At 41.8% G+C, this 23689-nt stretch overlaps 2 protein-coding genes and 1 long non-coding RNA gene across 7 annotated transcripts; 2 read left to right on the forward strand and 1 right to left on the reverse strand.

Moving 5' to 3' along the window:
• Positions 1 to 43: 43 nt before the first annotated feature.
• wars1 (tryptophanyl-tRNA synthetase 1) lies at positions 44 to 9784 on the forward strand. 4 transcript variants are annotated; one of them, XM_089004609.1, is made up of 11 exons: positions 44 to 151; positions 435 to 547; positions 3266 to 3488; positions 3750 to 3858; positions 3979 to 4098; positions 4202 to 4384; positions 4477 to 4577; positions 6770 to 6882; positions 8585 to 8758; positions 9370 to 9510; positions 9587 to 9784. In XM_089004609.1, exons 2-11 carry the CDS (start codon positions 440 to 442, stop codon positions 9743 to 9745), a joined length of 1431 nt encoding a protein of 476 aa, XP_088860735.1. In that variant the 5' UTR covers positions 44 to 151; positions 435 to 439; the 3' UTR covers positions 9746 to 9784. The 4 variants fall into 4 exon arrangements, with proteins under 4 accessions (XP_088860735.1, XP_088860736.1, XP_088860734.1 ...); XM_089004610.1 differs by having other exon boundaries at positions 133 to 151; positions 440 to 547; XM_089004608.1 differs by lacking the exon at positions 44 to 151 and having other exon boundaries at positions 425 to 547.
• Positions 9785 to 10403: 619 nt separating this feature from the next.
• On the reverse strand, positions 10404 to 20743 carry LOC148893573 (uncharacterized). Of its 2 annotated transcripts, none has more exons than XR_016116018.1 (2): positions 20620 to 20743; positions 10404 to 11039 (listed from the first exon to the last, which is right to left on the reverse strand). It is a non-coding gene; the product is annotated as an uncharacterized LOC148893573 (long non-coding RNA). The 2 variants fall into 2 exon arrangements; XR_016116017.1 differs by lacking the exon at positions 20620 to 20743 and adding an exon at positions 13999 to 14604.
• On the forward strand, positions 13490 to 23379 carry slc25a29l (solute carrier family 25 member 29-like). Its single transcript, XM_089004613.1, has 4 exons — positions 13490 to 13902; positions 14641 to 14684; positions 18093 to 18176; positions 20667 to 23379. Exons 1-4 carry the CDS (start codon positions 13869 to 13871, stop codon positions 21438 to 21440), a joined length of 936 nt encoding a protein of 311 aa, XP_088860739.1. The 5' UTR covers positions 13490 to 13868; the 3' UTR covers positions 21441 to 23379.
• The last annotated feature ends 310 nt before the right edge of the window (positions 23380 to 23689 follow it).

The following is a 23689-nucleotide window of genomic DNA, read 5'->3' on the forward strand; positions in this document are numbered from 1 at the left end:
CGAAAAGACAAGTGTAGAGATAACTTCACAAAGGGAACTATTAATTGACTATATATTTCTCGGGAAGAATTTCAACCGACCATCGAGTCGCTCTTATGCTGATGCAAGTTGTATGGGTGAGCAGCCGGCAGTGTAACGCTATTATTACACGGTACGTGCACAATTACATTGAATTGCTCTTTTTTGAAACGCCTGCATATGAACAATACGTGTTTTATTGACAATATTAACCAGTTGATTTGACACGTCACATGGTGATATTGTCGCTTATCTACATTATAACGAGCCTGTATCAAGGCTGATCACTCACATCATGGCAGTTCCCTTTCGCAGGTGCTACAGTAATGACACCACATTATTAAATACTTATCGGCTATTTTAAATACTTTGTTGCTGCTGTTCAGTTCATTTAACTGTCCGTTTTATGAACCCAGTGAAGATGACAGACTGTCAAGGAGATGCTGCCAAGAGTCCATTGGAACTCTTTGAAAAACTGACAGAACAGGGGGATAAAGTCAGGAGCCTCAAATCGGCTAAAGCTGAGAAGGTAGGCGCCTATCAACTCAAATCCAAAAAATACAGGTATGTTTCTCAGACGTCGTTCAATTGTCGGCGGAATTAAATGTGCAGTGTGTACAATATAGTACCATCTAGTGGGGAGCGAATAGTAAGTACTGAGCCTCTTTTGGGATTTGGATTTGCTTTTATTAGTCTCGCAGTGGAGAAATTTACATTTCACAGCAGAAAAGTCATGAAAGGAATTAATTTTGTTTGTATCCAGAGTTAATGGCCTTTTTTACTTCCCTCGTTAACAAACGGGTTTGATTTATAAGTACTGTAACTGCAGCTGATGCATTTGTTTATGACCGCTGTCCCGTAGTTCATCAGCAGATGGCTGTGTTTTATTTTCTTAACATTGCGTTGGGCTGTTGTGACTTCCGGTAGAGATTGACTTCCTGCTCTATGGTATTTAAGTTTCATTTTACTAAGAAGAAGAAGAAGAAGAAGAAGAAGAAGAAAAAGACGGCGAGAGGATCGACAAGCTTTATCGCTGCGCTGTGTAGCAAGGAAAAGAACAAAGACCAAATACTTCTATTTCGGACAGAAAGCGGGCAAAGTGTTACGGTGGGGTCGGGGCGCCCACGGGTGGTGGCGGCCCATCGGGAGCTCGGCTTGAGGGGTCTTGCTGTGAAGATGCCGGGTTCACGGGCGGCTGGGAAATCTGGGTGTTTCCATTTGGAGAGTTGATTGGGCTGAGGAGGAGGGAAAAAATGCTCCTGGCTGGCTCGCCAACAACGAGTTTGATGGTTCTCTTTATTTGTAAGTAGGTTCGATGTCAGATCTTCCAGGCAGATGATGCGCAGAGCTTGATCGTGGCGTAGAGTCGAGCAAGTCGTGCTGTGAAACTCCGTGCGATGCTGAGCAGGTCTCTGCGAGCGGTGCGTCTGACTGGGTCTGAGTCCGAGATGAGTCTGAATCTCCCTGTCCCACGACAGCTGCTTTTATACCATTGTCAAGCCTGTGATATGCGTCAGGGTGAGACGCACATCAAGGAGATCAAGGAATTGAAAGACATTAAAGCTTAAAGCTGCGGTGCGCACCGGTGATGCCACAGGGCTCCCCTCCTGGATCCGAAGTCGGGGAAATCGACGCAGGAAAAAACGAGCTGGACGCACTCAGAAGAGCCGCTAGGAGGCGAGACGTTCTGGGAAATGCACACGTCTGCCGCTCCGGGTCATTCGGCCACACGGAGAGGCCAGGCACGAAGAAGGTCGATCACCGGACACGGGGGACGTCGTTGGTGGGGTGGCCGACGTCGATGTTCGGGAGCACGGCAACGTGTGCTCTACGACTGCCGGTTTGAGTCGGTCGATGGAGACTGTATCCTCGCGGCCGTTGATTTGAATCCGGAACGTCTTCTCACCGCGGGAGAGGACGGGATACGGGCCATCATAAGGGGGCTGTAGGGGCTTACGCACCCGATCACACCGCAGGAAGGCATGCGTACATGTTAGGAGTGCGGGATCAACGTGTGTCGGCTGGTACGATGTTCGCGGTGACTGGGGCCGCAGAGCCAGCGCAAACTGCCGGAGGCGGGTGAGCAGATCATTGACGTCAGCAGTCGTAGGGTCGGTCGGGTTGAGCAGCTCACCAGGCAGGCGTAAACTGGTGCCATATACCAGCTCCGCTGGAGTCGAGTTGATGTCGGGCTTTAGCGTGGAGCGGATGCCCAACAACACCAGAGGCAGGTTATCCACCCAGTGTTCGGCATTGTCGGCAGACATCAGGGAGGCCTTCAGTTGACGATGGAGGCGTTCCACCATGCCGTTCGCAGCTGGGTGATAGGCAGTCGTCCGGTTCCGTTGACATCCCAGAAAATTGCACAGCTTGCCAAATAGAGCAGACTCGAACTGGGCTCCACGATCGGTGGTGATGGTCTTCGGTGACCCAAAGCGGGCGACCCAATGTTGGAGGAAAGCACCAACAACAGCTTCGGACCCGCAGTCGGACAAGGGAAGGGCTTCGCACCATCGGGTGAAGCGGTCAACGCAAGTCAACAAGTACCGAAAGCCACGGGAGGGGGAAAGGGGTCCGACAAGATCTATATGGACGTGACTGAACCGGGCATCCGGCGTGTCAAAAATTCCCATGGGTGACTTCGTGTGACGCTGGACCTTTGAGCGTTGACACCGTAGACAGCCGCGCACCCAGTCTCGCACGTCTCTTTGCAGTCCCTTCCAGGAAAACCTTTTCGCCAGCATCTTGGTCGTGCCACGAATTCCAGGATGAGAAAGACTGTGCAGAGAGTCGGGAACCAGTGGTCGAGGGACGCCGTCGGACTGGACACACAGGATTGTGCAGCCAGAGTTATGTAGAGGGACAGCGATGATGTTGGAATCGGTGGCATGGTCGGCCAGACCTTCTCGTACCTGAGCTGCTGCCATCTCATCGTAGTCAAGACCGTCGGGAAACTGGATCGCGTTGATCTCAACTCGAGAAAGGGCATCTGCGACCTCGTTCTGAGCCCCCTGGACGTGGCGAAACTCAAGGTCAAATTGCGAGAGGTAGTCCAAGTGCCTAACTTCTCGCTCCAGGTCGGAAGGCTTCATCTGGCTATCGCGACAAAAATAATTATTTAAGCGGTGAAGAGGAGGTCATATACATGTGTATAAATACAATAAGTGAATGACAGTGTGTATTATATACCAGTGAGACAATATTATTTCTGTTTGTTCCATTATTTGCGTGAATATTGTTTCTCCAGGCTGAAATTGATGCGGCGGTTCAGTTCTTACTCAAACTGAAAGTAGACTACAAAAAGGTGACGGGCCAAGACTACAAAGCAGGATGTCCTCCATCCGAAAATTCACTTAGCTCAGAAAACAGTCTGGCAGCAGATGGTAACAACGATGACGGTGATGATGAAGTTAACCCCTGGAGCGTCTCCACCAACAACGCAAAAGGCGTCGATTATGACAAATTGATTGGTGAGATCAAATTGTCTTCTCCTGTTGGGAAAAGGTGGTTATAATGATGCTGATTTTATGAGCTGATATCATAACATGAAAATAAATGCATTTACAAAAAAACAAAAAAATGAATGAAATTGAAAAAAAATAGCTGTCATTTTTTTCAAAGCATCTTATCAAATTGCACTTCAGTAAAAAAGCTATTTTGGCCGTCACGTTTCATCTCTTCAACCGTACATATAGTGGATTTTTCCTACCATGCTTTCCCCCTTGTTTTAGTGCGCTTTGGCAGTAGTAAAATCGACCAAGAACTGGTGGACAGAATAGAGAAAGTGACTGGACAAAAAGCTCACCACTTTCTTCGTCGAGGAATCTTCTTTTCACATCGGTTAGTGAGCCTTTAACACACAAAGTCAGATCAATAGGCCAGCTCTGTCCAAAGAAATAAAAATTCAATGCAATTTTGAGAAGAATCTGTAAGGATTCCTCTGCTGTATTGTGTTTACAGAGACATGCATCAAGTGCTTGACACGTATGAGAAGCACAAGTCCTTCTTCCTGTACACTGGCAGAGGTCCCTCATCGCAAGCCATGCACGTTGGCCACCTCATCCCCTTTATTTTCACCAAGTGAGTTAAGCAGCTCTATCCAGCCAAGACTGAGTCTGCAGTTGTTTGAAGATCATTTCGCTGCACTTTGACGATTCGACAAGTGGTAACATCCATTTTGCAGATGGCTGCAGGATGTGTTTGATATCCCCCTGGTGGTCCAAATGACAGATGATGAGAAATACCTGTGGAAGGACCTGACGCTGGAGCAGTGCCACCAGTTCGCAGTGGAGAACGCCAAGGACATCATCGCTTGCGGTTTCGACGTCAACAAGACCTTCATCTTCTCCGACCTCGACTACATGGGGTTGGTAACGAGTGACTGGTGGCCATCTTGTCTCGGGATGTCCAAGCCACATTAGTTTTGTCACCGTATTTTTGTTTATCTTCTACCCACAGAGCGTCACCACAATTCTACCGGAATGTCGTGAAGATCCAAAAGCATGTGACGTTCAACCAAGTCAAAGGCATCTTTGGCTTCACAGATAGCGACTGCATTGGTAACGCAATTAAATGCAACAAACTAAATGTTAACTCATTCATTGTCATTTTCACTCAAATTGCAGGATCCACAGAATATTGATTTTTAGGACTATATAAACTTTCAATACAGTGTAAGAAACCTTAGACTCCCTTCTTTCACCAGGAAAAAAAAAGAGTTTATTCCTAAGTTATATGGATCTGGAGTAATATGAGGTGCAAATAGGGGTGGCTGTAAAAAAGGCAAATGCTGCCACCTTATGGAAGGGAAAAAAACTTTGCCACAGGTCTCATCAGCGCTTTCGGCACCTCCGCAAGAAAATAATAATAATAATACGTCTGTGTAAGCTCTCAGTCGTACAGGAGTGGTCCATCGATGAGAAGGTTTCTTCAGCCGTCATCTGTACTTTTTTGAAGGTTTCGGACGTTTCGCCTCCTAACCAAGAGTTCGCTTCGTCAGCGAACTAAAGTCTTACTGGTCGTATCGGCCCCATTTATATATCCCTAATGTCCAGACATGGCAGCGCCGGACACAGCTATGATAGGTCCCTACAATAATTGGCAGATGTGATCCGGTTTCAGTTTGGTTCTTTCGTGCAGAGAAACGTCCGCCAGCAGTCTCGGCCTCACCACTGAGACTGCTGCTGGGGTTGGGACATCTGTCCAGCATGGAGAAATTTTACAAACAAATTCATGGTTGTGCTATGGGCTCACCAGTTTCACCCATAGTGGCTAATCTGGACATGGAAGAGATGGAGAAACATGCCCTCACATCCTTCCCGGGGACAAAACTTAGACACTGGTTTAGATATGTGGACGATACTTTTGTCATAATTAAAAACCAAGAAATTCAATCCTTCACAGATCACCTCAACTTAGTAGACATCAACATTAAATTTACTCGTGAGGACATTAAAGAGAACCAACTAGCCTTCTTGGATTGTACAGTAATTATAAAAGAGGACAGAGTGCTAAAACTGAAGTCTTTAGGAAGGCTACGCACACTGACCAATACTTACTTTTTGACTCTAACCACCCTTTACAAGACAAACTAGGAGTTATCAGAACCCTCCAGCACAGGGCTAAACTAATACCAACAAGCATTGAAGGTAGAGAAAAGGAGTCAAAACATATCAGGAGAGCACTCACTAACTGTGCGTACCCTCAGTGGTTATTATTTATTGGTTTCATTCCCTATTCTTTCTTTCTGACATTCAACAAATGTCAGAAAGAAAGAATAGGGAATGAAACCAATAATTCTCAAGATACAAAAAGGAGAGGAGTAGCAGTACCTTACATTGCAGGAGTTTCTGAAAAATTACAAAGAGTCCTTTGGCAACACAAAATTCCTACTTATTTGAAACCGATAAACACGTTAAGGCAAAAATTAGTGCATCCAAAAGATAGGCTGCCAAATGAAAAACAAAGTAGTGTACCACCATACAAAGGTTGACACAAATTCCCAGCAGACAAATCAGCCCATTTCCAACGGACCTTGGGCGCCATCTTGTGCATTTTCTGGGCGCTACATTGGAGTCCAGACGGCTCGAATTGATACGGAAGAACTTGTTTAATCGATTGCAAACGTTTATGCTTTCCTCTTCAGAACTATTTGAATCATATTCATAACTGGATTGGATTGGATTGGATTTGCCTTTATTCGTCTCGCGGTGGAGAAATTGATGAGTAGCAAGAAAGCATCTCCTCCGAATCTGAACTCTCTGAAGCCATTGTTTTGAATCTGGAGCAAGGCAAGACGTCTTGGCGTGACGTCACGAACTGGGGGCGTGACTTTCTGAACATGCCCAATTCGCAGCTTATTTTGTTGCAGTTTTAGCACATTTTAAGTAATTTTGATTGGTGTTTTGCATTTGGCTAAAAATATCAGCCTGCGTGTTTTGGGTATTTTAGATGCTATAAAACGTTTTTCTGATGTCAGTTAGGAAACAAAAAAATTATGTCAGTTGTCCTTTAAGGCCTTGGTTGACTTTGAGCAGAAGAGAGGAAATAATCTATAATTACTATCAATTACATGTATGTGTATACTGTAAATAAGACAGCAAACTGTTTGTTACCTCAGCTTCTGGAAGAGATCAATCAATCCAATCCGCTGAATTCTTAATGAAGATATGATGATTTGATGACCATGTCCATGTCCAATAACCCTCTAAAGGTTTTCATCATCGTGGTTCTTTGCATCTGCTCTACTCAGGAAAGATCAGCTTCCCGGCTATCCAGGCGGCCCCTTCCTTCAGTAACTCTTTCCCACACATCTTTAGAGACAAAAAGGACATTCAGTGTCTCATCCCGTGCGCCATAGACCAGGTCAGTGTTTACAGGAAAAGTCAGCAAATCTTGAGCATGAGACGTGCCCGTGAATCTTTCATCCAAAATTTGAAGATCAGCCACGTTGTGAGATATGTGAAAGTACACTCCACTGCCAAAGATTCTGTACCCACACTCCTCTAGTTATTGTGGCAACAGTGACGTGCGGTGAGGTTCATGGCTGGTGAGGCACTGACGTCATCACAGTCAGATTTACAAACATATGAACTCCACAGAGTAGCTTATTCACCATTTGATTGGCAACAGTTAACGTGTTTTATTTAAAATGTCATGTCAGCATTCTTTATATACTATATACAAAGTGTAGCATAGAAAAAAATATTTAAAAAAACGTTATCGTGTTACCTTTACTTATATCATTTATAAGTAAAGGTAACACGATAATAATAACGTTTTTATAATTATTATCCAAGTCTCTCTGTCTCAATGGAGATCACTGCCAGTGAAGAAAGTCGTCCTTGATCAGTCCCCGTTGTACTAAGTTCATCGTGTCTACTTGATATCTAATATTAAGGCGGAAGTAGTCGCCGAAACATGTGAGCTAATTGAACACCTACACCTTCAAGTATTAAGTAGATTCTTTACTTGCAGACAGTAAGTAAAGAATCTGCTTAATACTTGATCAGTCCTGTTCCGACTGTATGTTTTCAGTCTTTTCAGTGTTGAGAATGACCGCTCCACTGATGCTGTAGTAGCTGGAACAGTGAGCACGAACTGGAGCAACTTTGTCGCTTCAGGAATAGTTTCAATGAGATCCTTCGGGGCCAAAAAGCTGAGAAGCTGTCCAGGAGATTTACATTCATCCCTGACATGACTGCATGGTTGCACTTCACTTGCTAACTGTTTACTGTATCATGCTCCAATCAATGTCATTCCAATCAGTTTTGTGTACTTCAGCAATCTTGTTAAGTCGGGCTACATCTATTTTCCCATTTGGCCCCCTTTTCGGACACAAGGGGCCCCTTTTTTAATTTCTCAGTTGCATCCCTGTATAATAATAGTCCTCTGTCTTTGTCCTTTACATTTAGAAATCCCATCCATTAGCATGGTGTGTGAACAACACAGTCAACTGAACCAGCCAGATCGATTGCTAGTGCAATAGATGTCCATTGGCACTTTATTTACTTAGACTGTATACTAGGTGGCAGTATTGCTATAAAAGTACTTCATCCTCCATTCCAAATGTGGGCGCCGGGACAAAAGGCCTATTTCTGAATATACAGTATATAAGTCACAATCACTTCAGAGAGCGTCAAAGGCCATGTTCATGTACTAACAAGCATTTGACTTTACTGTATGTACAGTCTCCATAATGTGAGTTTTATAACTGTCAAAGTCCATTCATATTGTCTTGAAATACCTTGATATCTTTGTGTTTATTGTTGTTTCATATATAAGCCCTAACCTGAAGTTACCCTCATTGTACACAGTGAACAGTTATCGAACAAAGTCGGGTTTTAGTTTGGAGCTGTTATGTGATCGTTTACTACTGGGGAACAATTCTTAAAAACGGATGTATTATATTGGAGCAAAGGAGCAGCAGCAAAGTGTCTTTTTAAGGGGAGAAATAAAATGGAGAAATTATTTTCTTAAATTATTCTATGTGTTCTTTCATTACATTATGAATGTGTGTTTTTATAAAGGACAATATTACAGCGCACCATTTTTCATATCTCCGCAGGATCCTTACTTCCGAATGACCCGCGACGTCGCCCCAAGGATCGGCTACCCTAAACCGGCCCTGTTGCACTCCACTTTCTTCCCCGCACTGCAGGGGGCCCAGACTAAGATGAGCGCCAGCGATGCCAATTCGTCCATCTTTCTCACAGACACGGCAAAACAGATCAAAAATAAGGTGCAACTTATGTTTCTCTTGTCATTTTAACTGATTCACTGCCATTCACGAATTTATTCGGGAATTGAAAATATGACGTAGAGCGCCATTTCTGAATTTGTTCGGGTTTTGTTTTTCTTGCTTGGGTGCCGATAAAGCGCTGGCCAAAGCCTGCGGCAATGTTTTTTCCATTCCACTAGGGAGCAGCATTTTTCTTTTCCCATGTTCGTGCTTTGTTATAGCTTCAGCTGTTGTTAAAGCGCTACATAAACCAATATGTATGTATTGCATTGTATTTTGGACAGCCACCCTCATTTCAAGCTCATGTAACTCCAGACCCATATAATTTAGGAATTAACTCTTTTTTTCAGATGAAAGAAGGGAGTCTAAGGTTTTTTTATACTGCATTGAAAGTTTATGCAGTCCTAAAACTCAATATTCTGTGGGTTGTGGAATTCGAGTGAGAATGACAAAAACCCTGGCACTGGAGTGGACACATTTTTTCACATGGCTGGGAGTGAATGAGTTCAGGTGGTTACCCTGAATACTGTCATGAAAATGATTAGTAAACATAACATCCTGGAAATATTGCGGATTACAGTCAAATAACTTTCGATGATAATTGCTCACAGATCAACAAGTATGCATTTTCCGGGGGGAAAGACACGGTGGAGGAGCACCGGAAGTATGGAGGCAACGTAGACGTGGACGTCTCCTTCATGTACTTGACATTCTTCCTGGAAGACGATGAGAAGCTGGAGAAGATCAAACAGGTGAGAATCAACACGGCACGGATTGATGACCACCATTTCTGATTTCCATTTTCTGTGTCACTGACGTTGCGTTTAGGACTACACAAGCGGCGCTCTTCTAACAGGAGAACTGAAGAAGACATTGATCGAAACCCTGCAACCAATCATCGCCGAGCATCAGGAGCGACGCAAGCAAGTTACGGACGAGACAGTCAAGCTGTTCATGACACCCCGTCCTTTGAATTTTAACCACTAACTAACTCAGTTGATGAATGAATCAAAACAAAAAACTGCATCGTGATCTCAGCTCATGTTATTATAAAGGGAAAGGAACATTTCTATCTGTTCTGGAAGACGTGCCTACACATCTCCATGTTGAATTTAAAACTGGAAAAGGTGACTATAAGCTGAACGAAGTGATCACTCCATTTTAATTTTAATTTGGGATGGCACAGTATTGTCATATTATTTTTAAAAAAACAATCGGTGACCGATATTTGCTACTCATAAAATGTTTGAGCGTTGGGTTCACCAAAAACAAAATATCACGGAATACATAGCTAGCTGGCTATATGGCTGGCTAGCTAGCTAATTGAGTCAGGAAACATTGGCTATCTAACTAGCTATTAGCTATAGCTATCTATTAGCTAGCTAGCTAGGTTTCTATCTGAGTTTTTCCAGGTTGAGCGAACACTGGCGCATGTGGCTGCCGCTGCTCACCCACAGAAAAACGTAATCCTGTTATGTGACCTTGAGAGTTTTGAAAGGCGCTTAGGAATGAAATGGATTAATATTATTATTGGGGTGGAGGTGTAGATCAATGTCCCTTTTTTTTTCACGGACACTGAATCATCAATAATCAATTGGATTTAATTCAACTATGTGGGTACGTCTTTATTTTTTATTGACTTTAATGGTTATGCAATGATGCCATATGTGGGGGTCTGGGGGGACTGGCACGTTACAAGTGTCAGGGTTCACATTTAACGACAAAACAACCGTGATCAGAGACATTTGAATACGCCACCACAGGAAAACAGTTGTAAATGATTACAATAAACATGTCAGAAATACACTTGGCTAGTTATTACTGTGCACAGGTTGTGTTTTTGCAATAATGGTGAGTAGAGTTTGGGATTAAATATCGATATAATTACAACTCGTTTTATAATACTCTGGTATTATACTCTAGTTGGTTAACTTTTTCCTCATAAACTTTAAACCCTGATTTAAATTGCTCGCTTTACTATTTGAAATGTTACACTTTCATTAAATTCCCATTCTTGGCTCTGCAGCATAACACACAAACCTATTGCTAGCATGACTTGATTCAAAGTTCAGGTTGATAGCCAGTGAGCTTAGCCAAAACCCGATGACCTTTAAATATTTAGTCTAACGCTGTTCCAGTGAACCATTTCCACATAAGAAAACAGTGATTGACCCAACTGGAGTGAGACTAGTCCACTTTCTGAACATTTCATAAGGTACACCAATCGCACAGGCTTACCGTGGTTTGGAACTGCACTGCATCACAGTGGACTGTTTCCCATCTACAACAAAAGAAGATTAAAGATATTACCATATTTTCTGGTGTATAAGACGCACCCGAGTATAAGGTGCACCGCCAATGAATGGTGTATTTTTAAACTTTTTACATATATAAGGCGCACCGGACTATAAGGCTATAAGACCATAATGAATGAAAAGAGTTTTCCAAATATAATATATAAATGTTTTCCAAATATAAGGCGCACTACATTATAAGGTGTGACAGTAGAGGCGCGGGTGACGCACAACTTCTATTTGGGAAAATTGATTTGGTGGATGCTGACAGTAGTTACGAGACCTGTTGTGGCTCAACAGTACTTCACATATAAGGCGCACCTGCGTATAGGGCGCAAGGTCATCTTTTGAAGAAAATCAAGGCTTTTGGGTGCATCTTGTACGCCGGAAAATACTACTTATGTCAGTCAAGTATTTTAGTTGGCATAGGACAATTACAGTATTACAATTAGAGTGTTACATTGTCTTATTAAAAATATTTGTGTTAGTAAAACATGTTTGGGCCATTTAACCGAATTATTTTTTTCTGTAAAATATTGAATAGTTGGTACATTAACTCATTCACTGCCAGACAATGTGCAAAAATACTTCCACTCATGTGCCAGGGTTTTTGTCATTGTCACTCAAATTCCAGAACCTACACACTATTGAGTTTTAGGACTACACAAACATATAATACAGCGTAAGAAACCTTAGACTCTCTTCTTTTATCAGAAAAAAAGAGTTAATTCCTAAATTATATGGGTCTGGAGTTATATGAGCTTTAAATGAGAGTGGCTGTCTAAAATACAATACCAAATACATATTGGTTTATATAGCACTTTAAAGGCTGAAGCTGGAACAAACCGCTAACATGGAAAAAAAGGGAAATGCTGCCCCCTTGTAGAAGGGAAAAACATTGCCAGAGGCCATGGCCAGCGCTTTATCAGCACCCAAACAAGAAAAAAACAAAACCCGAACTAATTCGGGAATGGCGCTCTATGTCATATTTTAAATTTCCGAATAAATTCATGAATGGCAGTTAAGAAATGTTTAACATGGTAAGTTGAAAGAAAGAAAACTGAAAGCCACACTACATTACTGCTGAGCTATTTTTAGAACAGTTCGGTAACGCTGCTTGTGATGTATTTGGTGGCTGACTAATATGCAGCAGCACCATATCCATATTTTTAAGACAATCCGCATTAATCAACTACAAAAAGGAATGTATATATGTAAGAAATTCTCTCATCTACCTCCGTCACTCCGTGTGCTCCCCTCACTTTACTTCTCAGCCAAGGAGATTTTAAAAAGCACCTGGTCTTTTCTAAACAACCTCAGGGTTTGTTTGTTTAGAGAATCAACCTGTCAATCAAATTGCAGCTATGTGTTTCTTGAGTGAGTCTCCAAAATAGCTCAAGACCTTCAAATATTTTTTCCATTGATGATAGTGTACTGTCCTAGCCCTGAAAAAGGAAAGTACTCCCACAGCCCTTCGCAGATAAGATATTGATAGTGCCGTACTGTGCCATTTTCCTCCCCACACTTGGTGTTGTGTATTCCTCCTGAGCAATTCAACTTTCAACGGTGATGAACTTTCTCATTTCACAAGCTATTTGTTATCAGTAGACTAATGAACATATTTTTTTTACCGTTTTGAGCTTTAACCCACATATGTTTGCCCGTTTCCATTTTTGTGTTGACTAAAGCACTGGATATCCTTTCCTTTTCCTTTCTTCAAAACAGTTCTAAAATAGCCCAATGGGATAGAAAATATGTCCCCTATTTGACTGTTTTGTGTGGATTTTTACATAAGGGTAAAATGACCCACAGCATAATCAACGTATTTTTTTAACATATGAAGGTTATACTGTATAGGATTATATGAAGTTCTGGTTCACACATTTTAACATATCCTCGATACAGCTGAACAGCAACATTTGTTCCTAAATTTTGAATCAGCAATTAACAATTCACCTGTTGTCTGACATTAATGAACAAAGGTGACGAATACCGGATCAGCGTTGGGTTTGACGGAAAATACATGTTATGTCCAGTTTGGGACAGAAAAGACTAATTATTTTGGGAGTTGAGCCCACTGAGAAAGGGCCTTCTTAACAATGATAATCCATCAGGTGTGTCATACTATATCATAGCCAGGTGCTGATTAAACTGCATGAATAGTGCACAGTAGCTGAAATGTGTGTTCGCGTTGTATATAAATGTCACCACTTCAAACAACGTGAGCTGTGTGTGTGCGTGCGTCGTATATAAATGTCACCACTGCAACCAACGTGAGCACTCAGCGTGTACCCATATTTGAACCCGTGTGTCACATTTTAGCGCTCATCCTGCACTGATGACGTCCGCCGCGATAACAATGTTGATTCTAGGCCGGTACTTGTGATTCGAAGCCGAGCGGACGCTGCGAGCCGCTGGCAACCAATGCGAGCAAGGGGCGGCCGGTGCGGGCCAGGGGAGTTGTCTTGCTACCGGACACACGATTGGACCGCCTTAAAAAGGGCAAACACGAGTCCGCGTTTCCACTCCCGGCGTCCGCCCTCCCCTTGGGATACAGAAATAGAAAGGTTTAGTAGAGGGCAAAATAAAACGTTTCGTCCACGTTGTTATCCCCGAAAGACTTTTTCCCCCGAGCGTAGCTCCAGCATCACTGCGACGGGGCAAAACTAGCTTAGCTGGTGGAGCGAGGGGGGGACGATTGTCTGTCAATCGCTCGAGGTCAGCCGGAAATACAGTTTGTAGCCAAAGTAAAAGTGATTCGGTCGTTACAACGACGACTTATTCTTACGATTTAAACAAGGTGGACTTTCGAGGGAATGGCACTCGACTTCGCCGCGGGCTGCGTGGGAGGTAAGAAAGAAAGCAGTGGCGGCGAGCGGGCGGCTAGCCAGTGTGCCACCGCCGCTAGCCTTGCCACGCGAGCCAGTTTCACAGCTTTATGCTAACCTTGCTAGCTTTGCTTCATACATCCATCCAAATGTACTTTTCATACGTCGAGACATTAAAATAAGTTAATAAAAATGGAAAATTAAGCTCAATTGGACAGAAAGCTACATATTACGTCAATGACTCATCATCATGTTACATTCCAAGACTTGTCACCCAACAGGAGTGGTTCTTCGTCAGATCTTTATTTGTTGTACAGTATTATGTTGTAATAATAAGAATAAGTCTCAATTGGTGTGGGGGTGGACACGCTATTCTTTTTAATATACTTAAGTCAGGAACAACCTGGAACCGCCGATTTTTTTTTCTGAGGTTATTTTCTCCCAAAAATTAAAAATCAATGCAGTGCAAACACCGCTGCAACGTCACTTTTAGGTATTGTCAAATTTGCAGATAAAAAAAAATATGCTCAGACCCCCAAAAAACACAATCTGTTGATGTCTTTTGCCAATGGTTTGTTGCAATTAGTTATACATATTTCTATACATATATTTTAAAGTGGAGCAATTTCATTCATTTTTATATTGTTTCTAATTCCACATAATGACAGGTAACTAGCCAATGGTGTGTGACAAATAAACATTAATATAGACTAAAGATGAGTGATATTGAAATATGTGTGTTTTTTAATAATGTTTCCAGGTGCTGCTGGTGTTTTGGTAGGACATCCGTTTGACACAGTAAAGGTGAGTTTGTCGTCCCTAGTGTACAAGAACACACAATGAAAATTTGAAACAATTTTTATGTGTGTTTTGTAAAATCGTTTCAATGTACATCTTTAAAAACAGATTTTCCTGGTTAACTATTAGATACACATTTGATGTTCTTGTTTATCTACTTCCACTGTGGTTGTAAGCAGGAGAGGTCAGGACACTAAAGTGGAAGGAAGTTAGTTAAGTTAAACACGGTTGGACAATTAATCCATTTGATTAGTTTATTGGTTTATTTTTAGGACAATTTAGTGGTGACTCTTTTTTAACCCAAAGAAGGGAATTTATGATTATGAACTATCTATTCAAACGAATGACTGCAGCCGACCAGGTGCATGATACCATTCACAGTTTTACCACAAGCCTTAATGTTTCATCCACTGTTACATATGACATTGTAAATATGGGCGTAGCCTTTGTTGACTGATGTTAAATTGAAGCAAATTAGTGAAGTTGGAGCAGGTATTTTAATGTATTTTTTCTGTGACTTTGTTACTTTGGACGTTGTAGTTTTGAGTGGTGTTCCTAAAGTGCTTTTCCTGGTGAACTTTGACTTCCCATTTTTCTGGAATTTCACATTAGTTACAAGATGACATTTTATTTTACATTGGACCAGGCTTTGTGGAATAGGTGAAAATTGACTCCACTAAATCCATGAATTTGGGCATGAATGAAAGAATAGCAAATATGATGTGGTTGGCTTTTAAGAATGTCAAATGAAAGGTTATTTTGCATATTTGAAAGGTACTTTGTTTTTGTGAGATCATTTTCAGGACTTTTAGGGAAAGAAAGTGAATCTTCAGGACACAAACATACATTTGCATTCGCGTTTGCGGCCGGAATGACACGGCAGCGTTCTTGGTGTTTGGCTCTTTCCTGTGTACTTTGCTGTGAATATGTATGCTTGGGTTGGGGTGATGGCGGGATGCTGGAGGAGGAGGGAGGGGGGCTGTCTTTAACAGCAACAGTGTCACTGTGTTGTAGATGAGAGAGAGAAATAAACAACCTCTCGACGGAATTGGGACCTAGTAAGTAAAGTCCAGGTCTTTCTTTCTCTCCCTCTATGTCAGGGGTGTCCAAACTTTTTCCTCCGAGGGTCGCGCAGAGAAAAGTGGAATGATGCAAGGGCAACTTTGACATACCGGTACTTCTATTTGAATTAATTAGATGGGATAAAATCCATTCATCAAGCCAATATGGATTTATTTTGTTTTATTTCAAGTATTATTTTTTTAAATAAAGAAAACAGTATTTTACAGTTTTTTTTTCTTTTTACTGCTGGTTCTACAAACATCCCATTTTCTGTCAAAAGTGATGGGGCAAATAGTTTAAGCTTTTTCAGGAGATATATGAATAGATAAATAAGAGCAACTGGACAACCGACACAATTTTTGTTTCCTAACTGACATCAGAAAAGCGTTTTATAGCATCTAAAATAACCAAAAACACACAGGCTGATATTTGTAGTCAAATGCAGAAAATGCAGAAAAATGAGTTAAAGTGTCCCAAAACTACCTCAAAATGACCCCGGAGTTTCAAAAGGTCCCGCCCCGTTGTTTGTGACGTCGCGCCAGGACGTCTTGCCTTGCTCTAGAATCAAAACAATGGCTTCAGATTCGGAGAAGATGCTTTCTTGTTACTCATCCAGTTATGAATATGACTCAAATAGTTCTGAAGAGGAAAGCATAGATGTTTGCAATCGATTAAAGAAGTCCTCCCATATCAATTTGAGCCGTCAGGACTCCAATGTAGCGTCCCAGAAAATGCACAAGATGGCGCCCAAGCTCTGTTGGAAATGGGCTGATTTGTCTGCTAGGAATTTGTGTCAGCGAATATCAAATAGTTGTCTTGGTGCAACACACAACGATTCACCATCACGTTATTCATGTGTGTTCTTTCTACTTTCGCCATCAACACGAAGTTTTCAGACCAAACAAAGTACCCAAAATGCATTGTGTGTCACTTTCTCGGTCAGGGGCTTTCCAGACGTGACGTCATGTCAGGCATCGTCATCAACTCGAAAACAAGACTTCCTGAATATTCAGCGTGAGTCTTAAAACGTAAAATATAGCTATATGCCGTGGAATATTTGTAAAATACGCTCAGTCGAAGTCATTTCAAGTGATTTTACAAATTATGGACGCAACTTGTCCGGAGGCGTCGGTTGTCCTTTAAATCGATGTTAATTTGAGGATCATTCATGTTACAAATCGGACTTTGTTAAAGAGAGTGGATTAAACAAGTTTTACTTCTGAAATTGAATTTTTCGTAACATTCTTCAAGTAAATGCTACTATTGTTTTAGTAGTTCAGTTGTCGGCAGATTTAAAAATTGCTTTGTGGTACGTGGTAAGGGAAAATTAAGTTGGTGGTGGCTACAATTCACGTAATTATTCAACACACAGATTGGCTAGCCAGTTAACAGCCAGCCAACGCGACACTCTCATTCGCTGACACCCGCATCACTCACCAAGTAAGCAACACCAAGATGACAGTAAAAAAATTGCGCCTGCGGCTCAATTGCAAGATTCTGTGTTTCATGTCAAGTGCATTTTATATGGATTAATTAGTATATAGTGGCTCCGGGAAAAAAATGGAACAGAAGAAATGATATTTTTAGTATTTGCTTTGGGCCTTTAACTCATTCACTTCCAAAAGATTCACAAAAATGTCTCCACTCCAGTGCCAGGGTTTTTGTCATTGTCACTCAAATTCCAGAACCCACAGAATATTGACTTTTAGGACTACATCAACATTCAATGCAGTGTAAGAAACTTAAGACTTTCTTCCTTCATCAGAAAAGAGTAATTCCTAAATTATATGGGTCTGTAGTTAAATGAGCTTGAAATGAGGGCAGCTGTCCAAAATACAATGCAATACATATACAATACATTTATATAGCGCTTTCACAACAGCTGAAGCTGTAACAAAGCGCTAACATGGAAAAAAGGGAAATGGTATCCCCTTGTGGAAGGGAAAAACATTGCCAGAGGTCTGGCCAGTGTTTTATTGGCCCCCAACCAAAAAAAAAAAAAAAAAACGAACTAATTTGGGAATGGCGCTCATTTCTAATTCCTGAATAAACACGTGAATGAGTTAAAAACAACAACACAATGCCACTCATACCCCCTGGGCCGTAGTTTGGACACCCCTGCGCTTTGTCATGTCTTGAGCTGTACACGACTTGTTAAAAATAAATACACAGAAAAGGACACATGTACACACAACCCCCCCCCCCCCATAAAAAGAAAAATCTAATTTTGCACGTATGCAATAGTTTTATTTTTACCCTGTTTTGCCTGCTTGTTTTCCCCTTTTAGAACTGTTTTACATTGTGATGTGACATCATGATAATAAAGCTCACACAAGTCAATTTGGTCCTCAGGTGCGGCTTCAGGTTCAAAATGCGGACAAGCCTCTCTACCGTGGCACGTTACACTGCTTCCAGTCCATCGTGCGCCAAGAGTCGGTAAGCTTAACTGGAAAAATGTCATTCCCGCCCTCGACTTTGCCTTCAAGGCCACTCGCGCTGCTGATTAGGGTGTCCGATTACAATGTGACTAGCCACGTCAGCTAGCGCGTCGGGAGACATCCAGTGTGAGAGGACGTTGAGGTTAAAAAGCGGTGGAAGGAAGCTTGTTTCTCAGAGGGCTAAATTCAGTTTTGGATATCACGCTACATTGAAAGCGCCACGTGGAGTCGTATACATTGGAACTACGATAACATTCAAATCATGTCGGGTTGAAAATAAAAGGGAGCGGGGGGATGGTATAACGTGCCTTTGATCAAATATGGGCATTTGAAAATAAATACCGTATTTTCTAGTGTATTGGATTGGATTGGATTGGATTTGCCTTTATTAGTCTCACAGTGGAGTGTGTATAAGGTGCACCGGAGTATAAGGTGCAGTTTCAATGAATGAAAAAAGTTTTCCAAATATAATATATGAATATTGTATATAAAAGTTTTCCTAATATAATATATAAATACTGTATATAAAAGTTTTCCAAATATAATATATGAATACTATAAGGCACACCACATTATAAGGCGCTACAGTGGAGGCTGGTTATGCACGAATTCTACGGGGGGGTGGAGTCATTGGATGCTTACAGTCGTGGTGAGACCTGTTGTGGCTCAATATTACTTCACATATAAGGCGCACCTGCAAAAACGCACACAATAATTTTTTTAAGAAAATCAAGGCTTTTGGGTGGGCCTTACACACTGGAAAATACGGTAAATGCATTCATTAACTCATTTACTGCCAGACGTGCACAAATAATAATAATAATAATAATACATTTCATTTATAAGTGCCTTTCAAAACTCAAGGTCACTTTAGTCATAGGATGACGTTTTTCTGTGGGTGAGCAGCGGCAGCCACATGCGCCAACGTTCACTCAACCCGGAAGTAAATAGTTAGAAAGCTAGCTAGCTAATACATAGCCAGCCAGGCAGCTAGCCAGATAGACAGCTAGCCATATAGCTCGATAGCTGGATAGGTAGATAAATTAATCTAGTTAGTTCGCTAGCTAACTAACAAACTTACTAACTAGCTAACTGTATCCACTCCAGTGCAAGGGTTTTTGTCATTGTCACTCGAATTTCAGGACCTACAGAATATTGAGTTTTAGGACTATATAAACTTGCAATACAGCATTAGAAACTTTAGAATCTTTTCTTTCATTAGAAAAAAAGTGATTAAGAGTTAATTCCTAAGTTATATAGGTCTGGAGTTATCTGATCTTGAAATCGGGATGGCTGTCCAAAATACAATACATACATATTGATTTATATAGTGCTTTAACAACAGCTGAAGCTGTAACAAAGCGCTAACATGGGGAAAAAAATGAAATGCTGCCCCCTTGTGGAAGGGAAAAACATTGCCAGAGGTCGGGCCAGTGCTTTATCAGCACCTAAGCAAGAATAACCAAAACGCAAATGGCGCTTTACGTCATATTTTCAATTAATATTTATATTTTCAAATAAATTTGTGAATGGCAGTGAATGAGTTAACCAATACTCAATGAAAAGCATTGGTCTAAATTTTTTTGTTGTTGGTGTCGTGGTTCACATCAAGAGAGAAGAATAGGAACCGAATAAGTTTGACATTCCATTTACATTGTTATCCCAAAGCTTACGTGTCAGATGATTTAATTTCCAAAGAAGTACTGCCAAGCCAAAATTCTGTGCTGAAAGGAACAATGCAGGCTAAACGGAGGTCCTCCCCAACTTGCACATTTGTCTCTGAGCGGAGATCCAATCATTTTAACTTTGTAGCGAATAAAGCACATGAATTATTTTTCGCCAGGAAAATGTCAAATGATTTTAATGTATTTCTGAATGGAAAATGTATTATTATTGGTCATGACATGGCAATATTTTAACTCATTCACTGCCAGACATGCAAAAATGTGTCCACACCAGTGCCAGGGTTCTTGTCATTGCCACTCAAATTCCGGGACCCATTGAAGATTGACTTTTAGGACTACATAAACATTCAATGCAGCGTAAGAAACCTTAGACTCTCTTCTTTCATCAGAAAAAAAAGAGTTAATTCCTAAGTTATATTGGTCTGGAGTTATCTGAGCTTGAAATGGGGGTGGCTGTCCAAATACAATACAATACAATAGGTACATATTGGTTTGTATAGCGCTTTAACAACAGCTGATGCTGTAACAAAGCGCTAACATGGACAAAAGGAAAATGCTGTGGGAGGGAAAAACATTGCCAGAGGTCTGACCAGCGCTTTATCTGCACCTCCCTCTCTAGAAAAGCCAAAACCCGAATACATTCGGGAATGGCGGCGAATGAGTTAGTGGTTCTTAAGATTAGATTAGAAGCAAGAGTTCTTATTTCAGGGGAAATTTGGACAGGAGAGTCGTAAAATAGCGTCAAGCTGTTCTTACCGGGTTGAGGCCACCTTGAACGCTAACCATCTCCCATTGTTCCGCAGACCTTGGGTCTGTACAAAGGCCTGGGCTCCCCGATGATGGGCCTGACCTTCATCAACGCCATCGTGTTCGGCGTGCAGGGCAACGCCATGCGCAAGCTGGGCCGCGACACGCCGCTCAACCAGTTCCTGGCGGGCGCCTCGGCCGGCGCCATCCAGTGCGTCATCTGCTGCCCGATGGAGCTGGCCAAAACCCGCATGCAGATGCAAGGCACGGGGGAGAAGAAGTCCAAGAGGAAAATGTACAAGAACTCGGTGGACTGCCTGCTGAGGATCTACAACAAGGAAGGCATCCGGGGCATCAACCGCGGAATGGTCACCACGCTCCTGCGCGAGACCCCGGGCTTCGGCGTCTACTTCCTGGCGTACGACGTGCTGACGCGCCGGCTGGGCTGCGAGCCCGAGGATCCCTACCTGATCCCCAAGCTGCTGTTCGCCGGCGGCATGTCGGGCATCGCCTCCTGGATCTCCACCTACCCCGTGGACGTCATCAAATCCCGACTGCAGGCGGACGGCGTGGGCGGCGTGCACCGCTACGACGGCATCGCCGACTGCGTGCGAAAGAGCGTGCGCAAGGAAGGCTGGAGGGTGTTCACGCGCGGCCTCACCTCCACGCTGCTGCGGGCCTTTCCGGTCAACGCCACCACTTTCGCCACCGTGACTCTCTTCCTGCTGTACATGCGGAAGGACGACGAGTGCATCCTGACGGGGCCCGACCCGCAGGCGGCGCCCATGCCGCCCTTGCAGCCGCAGGCCGCCCAGGCCAGCAGCATCTGAGCTCGGCCGCGATTAGAGCTACAAATCAGACAGGTGTAAGTAAATACATATTTAAGAATGATCAGTGAGTCAGATAAAACTGCACTTGTACATATATACAGTAGTCTGTTTTGTATTACTCCTTTTTTTTTTAAATGCTCATTCAAGAAGAGCAAAAATGGTTACGGGAGTTACTCCGATGCGGAGTATTGTGTGAAAAGGCTGCTCTGTCCTCATGTTCGCCGCCTTTGCTGGTCAATCCTTAATCAGACTTATTTTGCCGCGTCAAACTACAAGCTTGTTTTTGTCTCGCGCCACATTACACTTTATTTTCGGGTTACCAGAGCTGGGTGACTCGAGTAAAACCTAACTTCCCAATTTTAGGTTTGAAGAATAACTTGGGATTTTTCCTCCTTTTCTTCTTTTGCAATCAAATGCATACTGTATGTTTGTTCGCTAGCCAACTAAAAGAGATAAATCTGGGCTCTGACATTTCTATGGAAGAGCATTAGGGCCAGGTTGAAATGTATTTTTTTAGAGATGGGGTATTATTCTGAGAAAGTCTAGATTGCAAGATTTCAAGTCACAAATTTGCTAGATTCAAACTCGCAAATTTGCTACATTTGAAGTCACAAATTTGCTAGATTTGAAGTCACAAATTTGCTAGATTTAAAGTCACAAATTTTCTACATTTAAAGTCACACATTTGCTACATTCAAACTCGGAAATTTGCTAGATTTAAAGTCACAAATTTGCTACATTTAAAGTCACACATTTGCTACATTCAAACTCGGAAATTTGCTAGATTCAAAGTCACAAATTTGCTACATTTAAAGTCACACATTTGCTACATTCAAACTCGGAAATTTGCTAGATTCAAAGTCACAAATCTGCTAGATTTAAAGTCACAAATTTGCTAGATTCAAACTCGCAAATTTGCTTGATTCAAAGTCACAAATTTTCTAGATTCAAAGTCACAAATTTGCAAGATTAAAGGTCACAAATTTGTTAGATTTAAAGTCACAATTTGCTACATTTAAAGTCGCAAATTGTCTAGATTCAAAGTCACAGATTTGCTAGATTAAAACTCGCAAATTTGCTAGCTTCAAACTCGCAAATTTGCTAGCTTCAAACTCGCAAATTTGCTAGATTCAAACTCGCAAATTTGCTAGATTTATTTCTCTCGGTCACTGGAAAAAAAAAAAAAAAAACGTAAAGGTCATGACTTGAGACGCCCACCTCAGATGGTTCCATGTACTGTACATATATGAAAATGTGACATTTGTGTTCTGAGCTTACAACCTTGTCATTTTTTTGGGTGTCTTTTCTAATACTGTACCTCCTTTTTGAACCCCCAAAACGATCTGTGCTCCTGGTTGAATTTCATAGCAAAATGAGTGAATCAATCAACTGTTGAGAAAAAAAATGTTAGCACAATGCTGTTACCAACTTGTGTTTGCTAGTTATGTATTGATATTGAAGTAACTATATCAAGACAATGTACCGAGGGACTTTCTCATCACAGTCAAGTCCAGTTTCTTCTCTCGTTTCCTCTGTGATCGTGTCCTCAATCCCCCACCAAAAAAATCCCAAAAAAAAGAAACGAGTCTTGATGACATCCAGTCTAAATTTTGTGATCACCATCCCACTGCAGTGTAAATTGGAAACCAAATGGCCGATGCGGAGAATGTGTAACGGCAGTCTTGAATGTCTCAAAAAGAAAAAGAAAAAAAAAATGTGATTTTTCTGGTTGACCCCAAAAGATTGTCAGGCATGTGTCAAAGCAGGCGGCCGGTGTTCAATGATGCGCATCTATGTGAAAATTTGACTTATTTTTCTACTCTTCTCTCACTAGATTATTTATGACCGTTTTGAATACAAATTCTGTTGCAATATCATCTGTGCCGCAATGCTGTCAAATGTGTCATTGATTGCCAATAAAAGGGACGTGTTGAATGGATTTTTTTTTTTGGTGTAGGGGATTTTTCATGATTTTATCACAAGATTTTGTATGTTTGTACAGTATTTTCCGGTGTGTAAGGCTCACCAGATTATAAAACGCACGTTAAATGAATGATATTTATAAAACATTTTCCATATAAGGCACATCACATTCTGCATTTCTATGAGCTCAAAAATACAGTAAAGTCTCGTTATATCGATATTCAAGGGAGTCCGAAAAAATATCGATATAACCGGGACTATCGATATATCCGACCCTGTTTGCATGTAATTTTCTCCATGCGTGCATAGAAATAGTATCGATATAA

The sequence above is a fragment of the Hippocampus bargibanti genome, linkage group LG09, assembly GCF_051943395.1.
Source record: "Hippocampus bargibanti isolate YZ-2025 linkage group LG09, ASM5194339v1, whole genome shotgun sequence".
NCBI lineage: Eukaryota > Metazoa > Chordata > Actinopteri > Syngnathiformes > Syngnathidae > Hippocampus > Hippocampus bargibanti.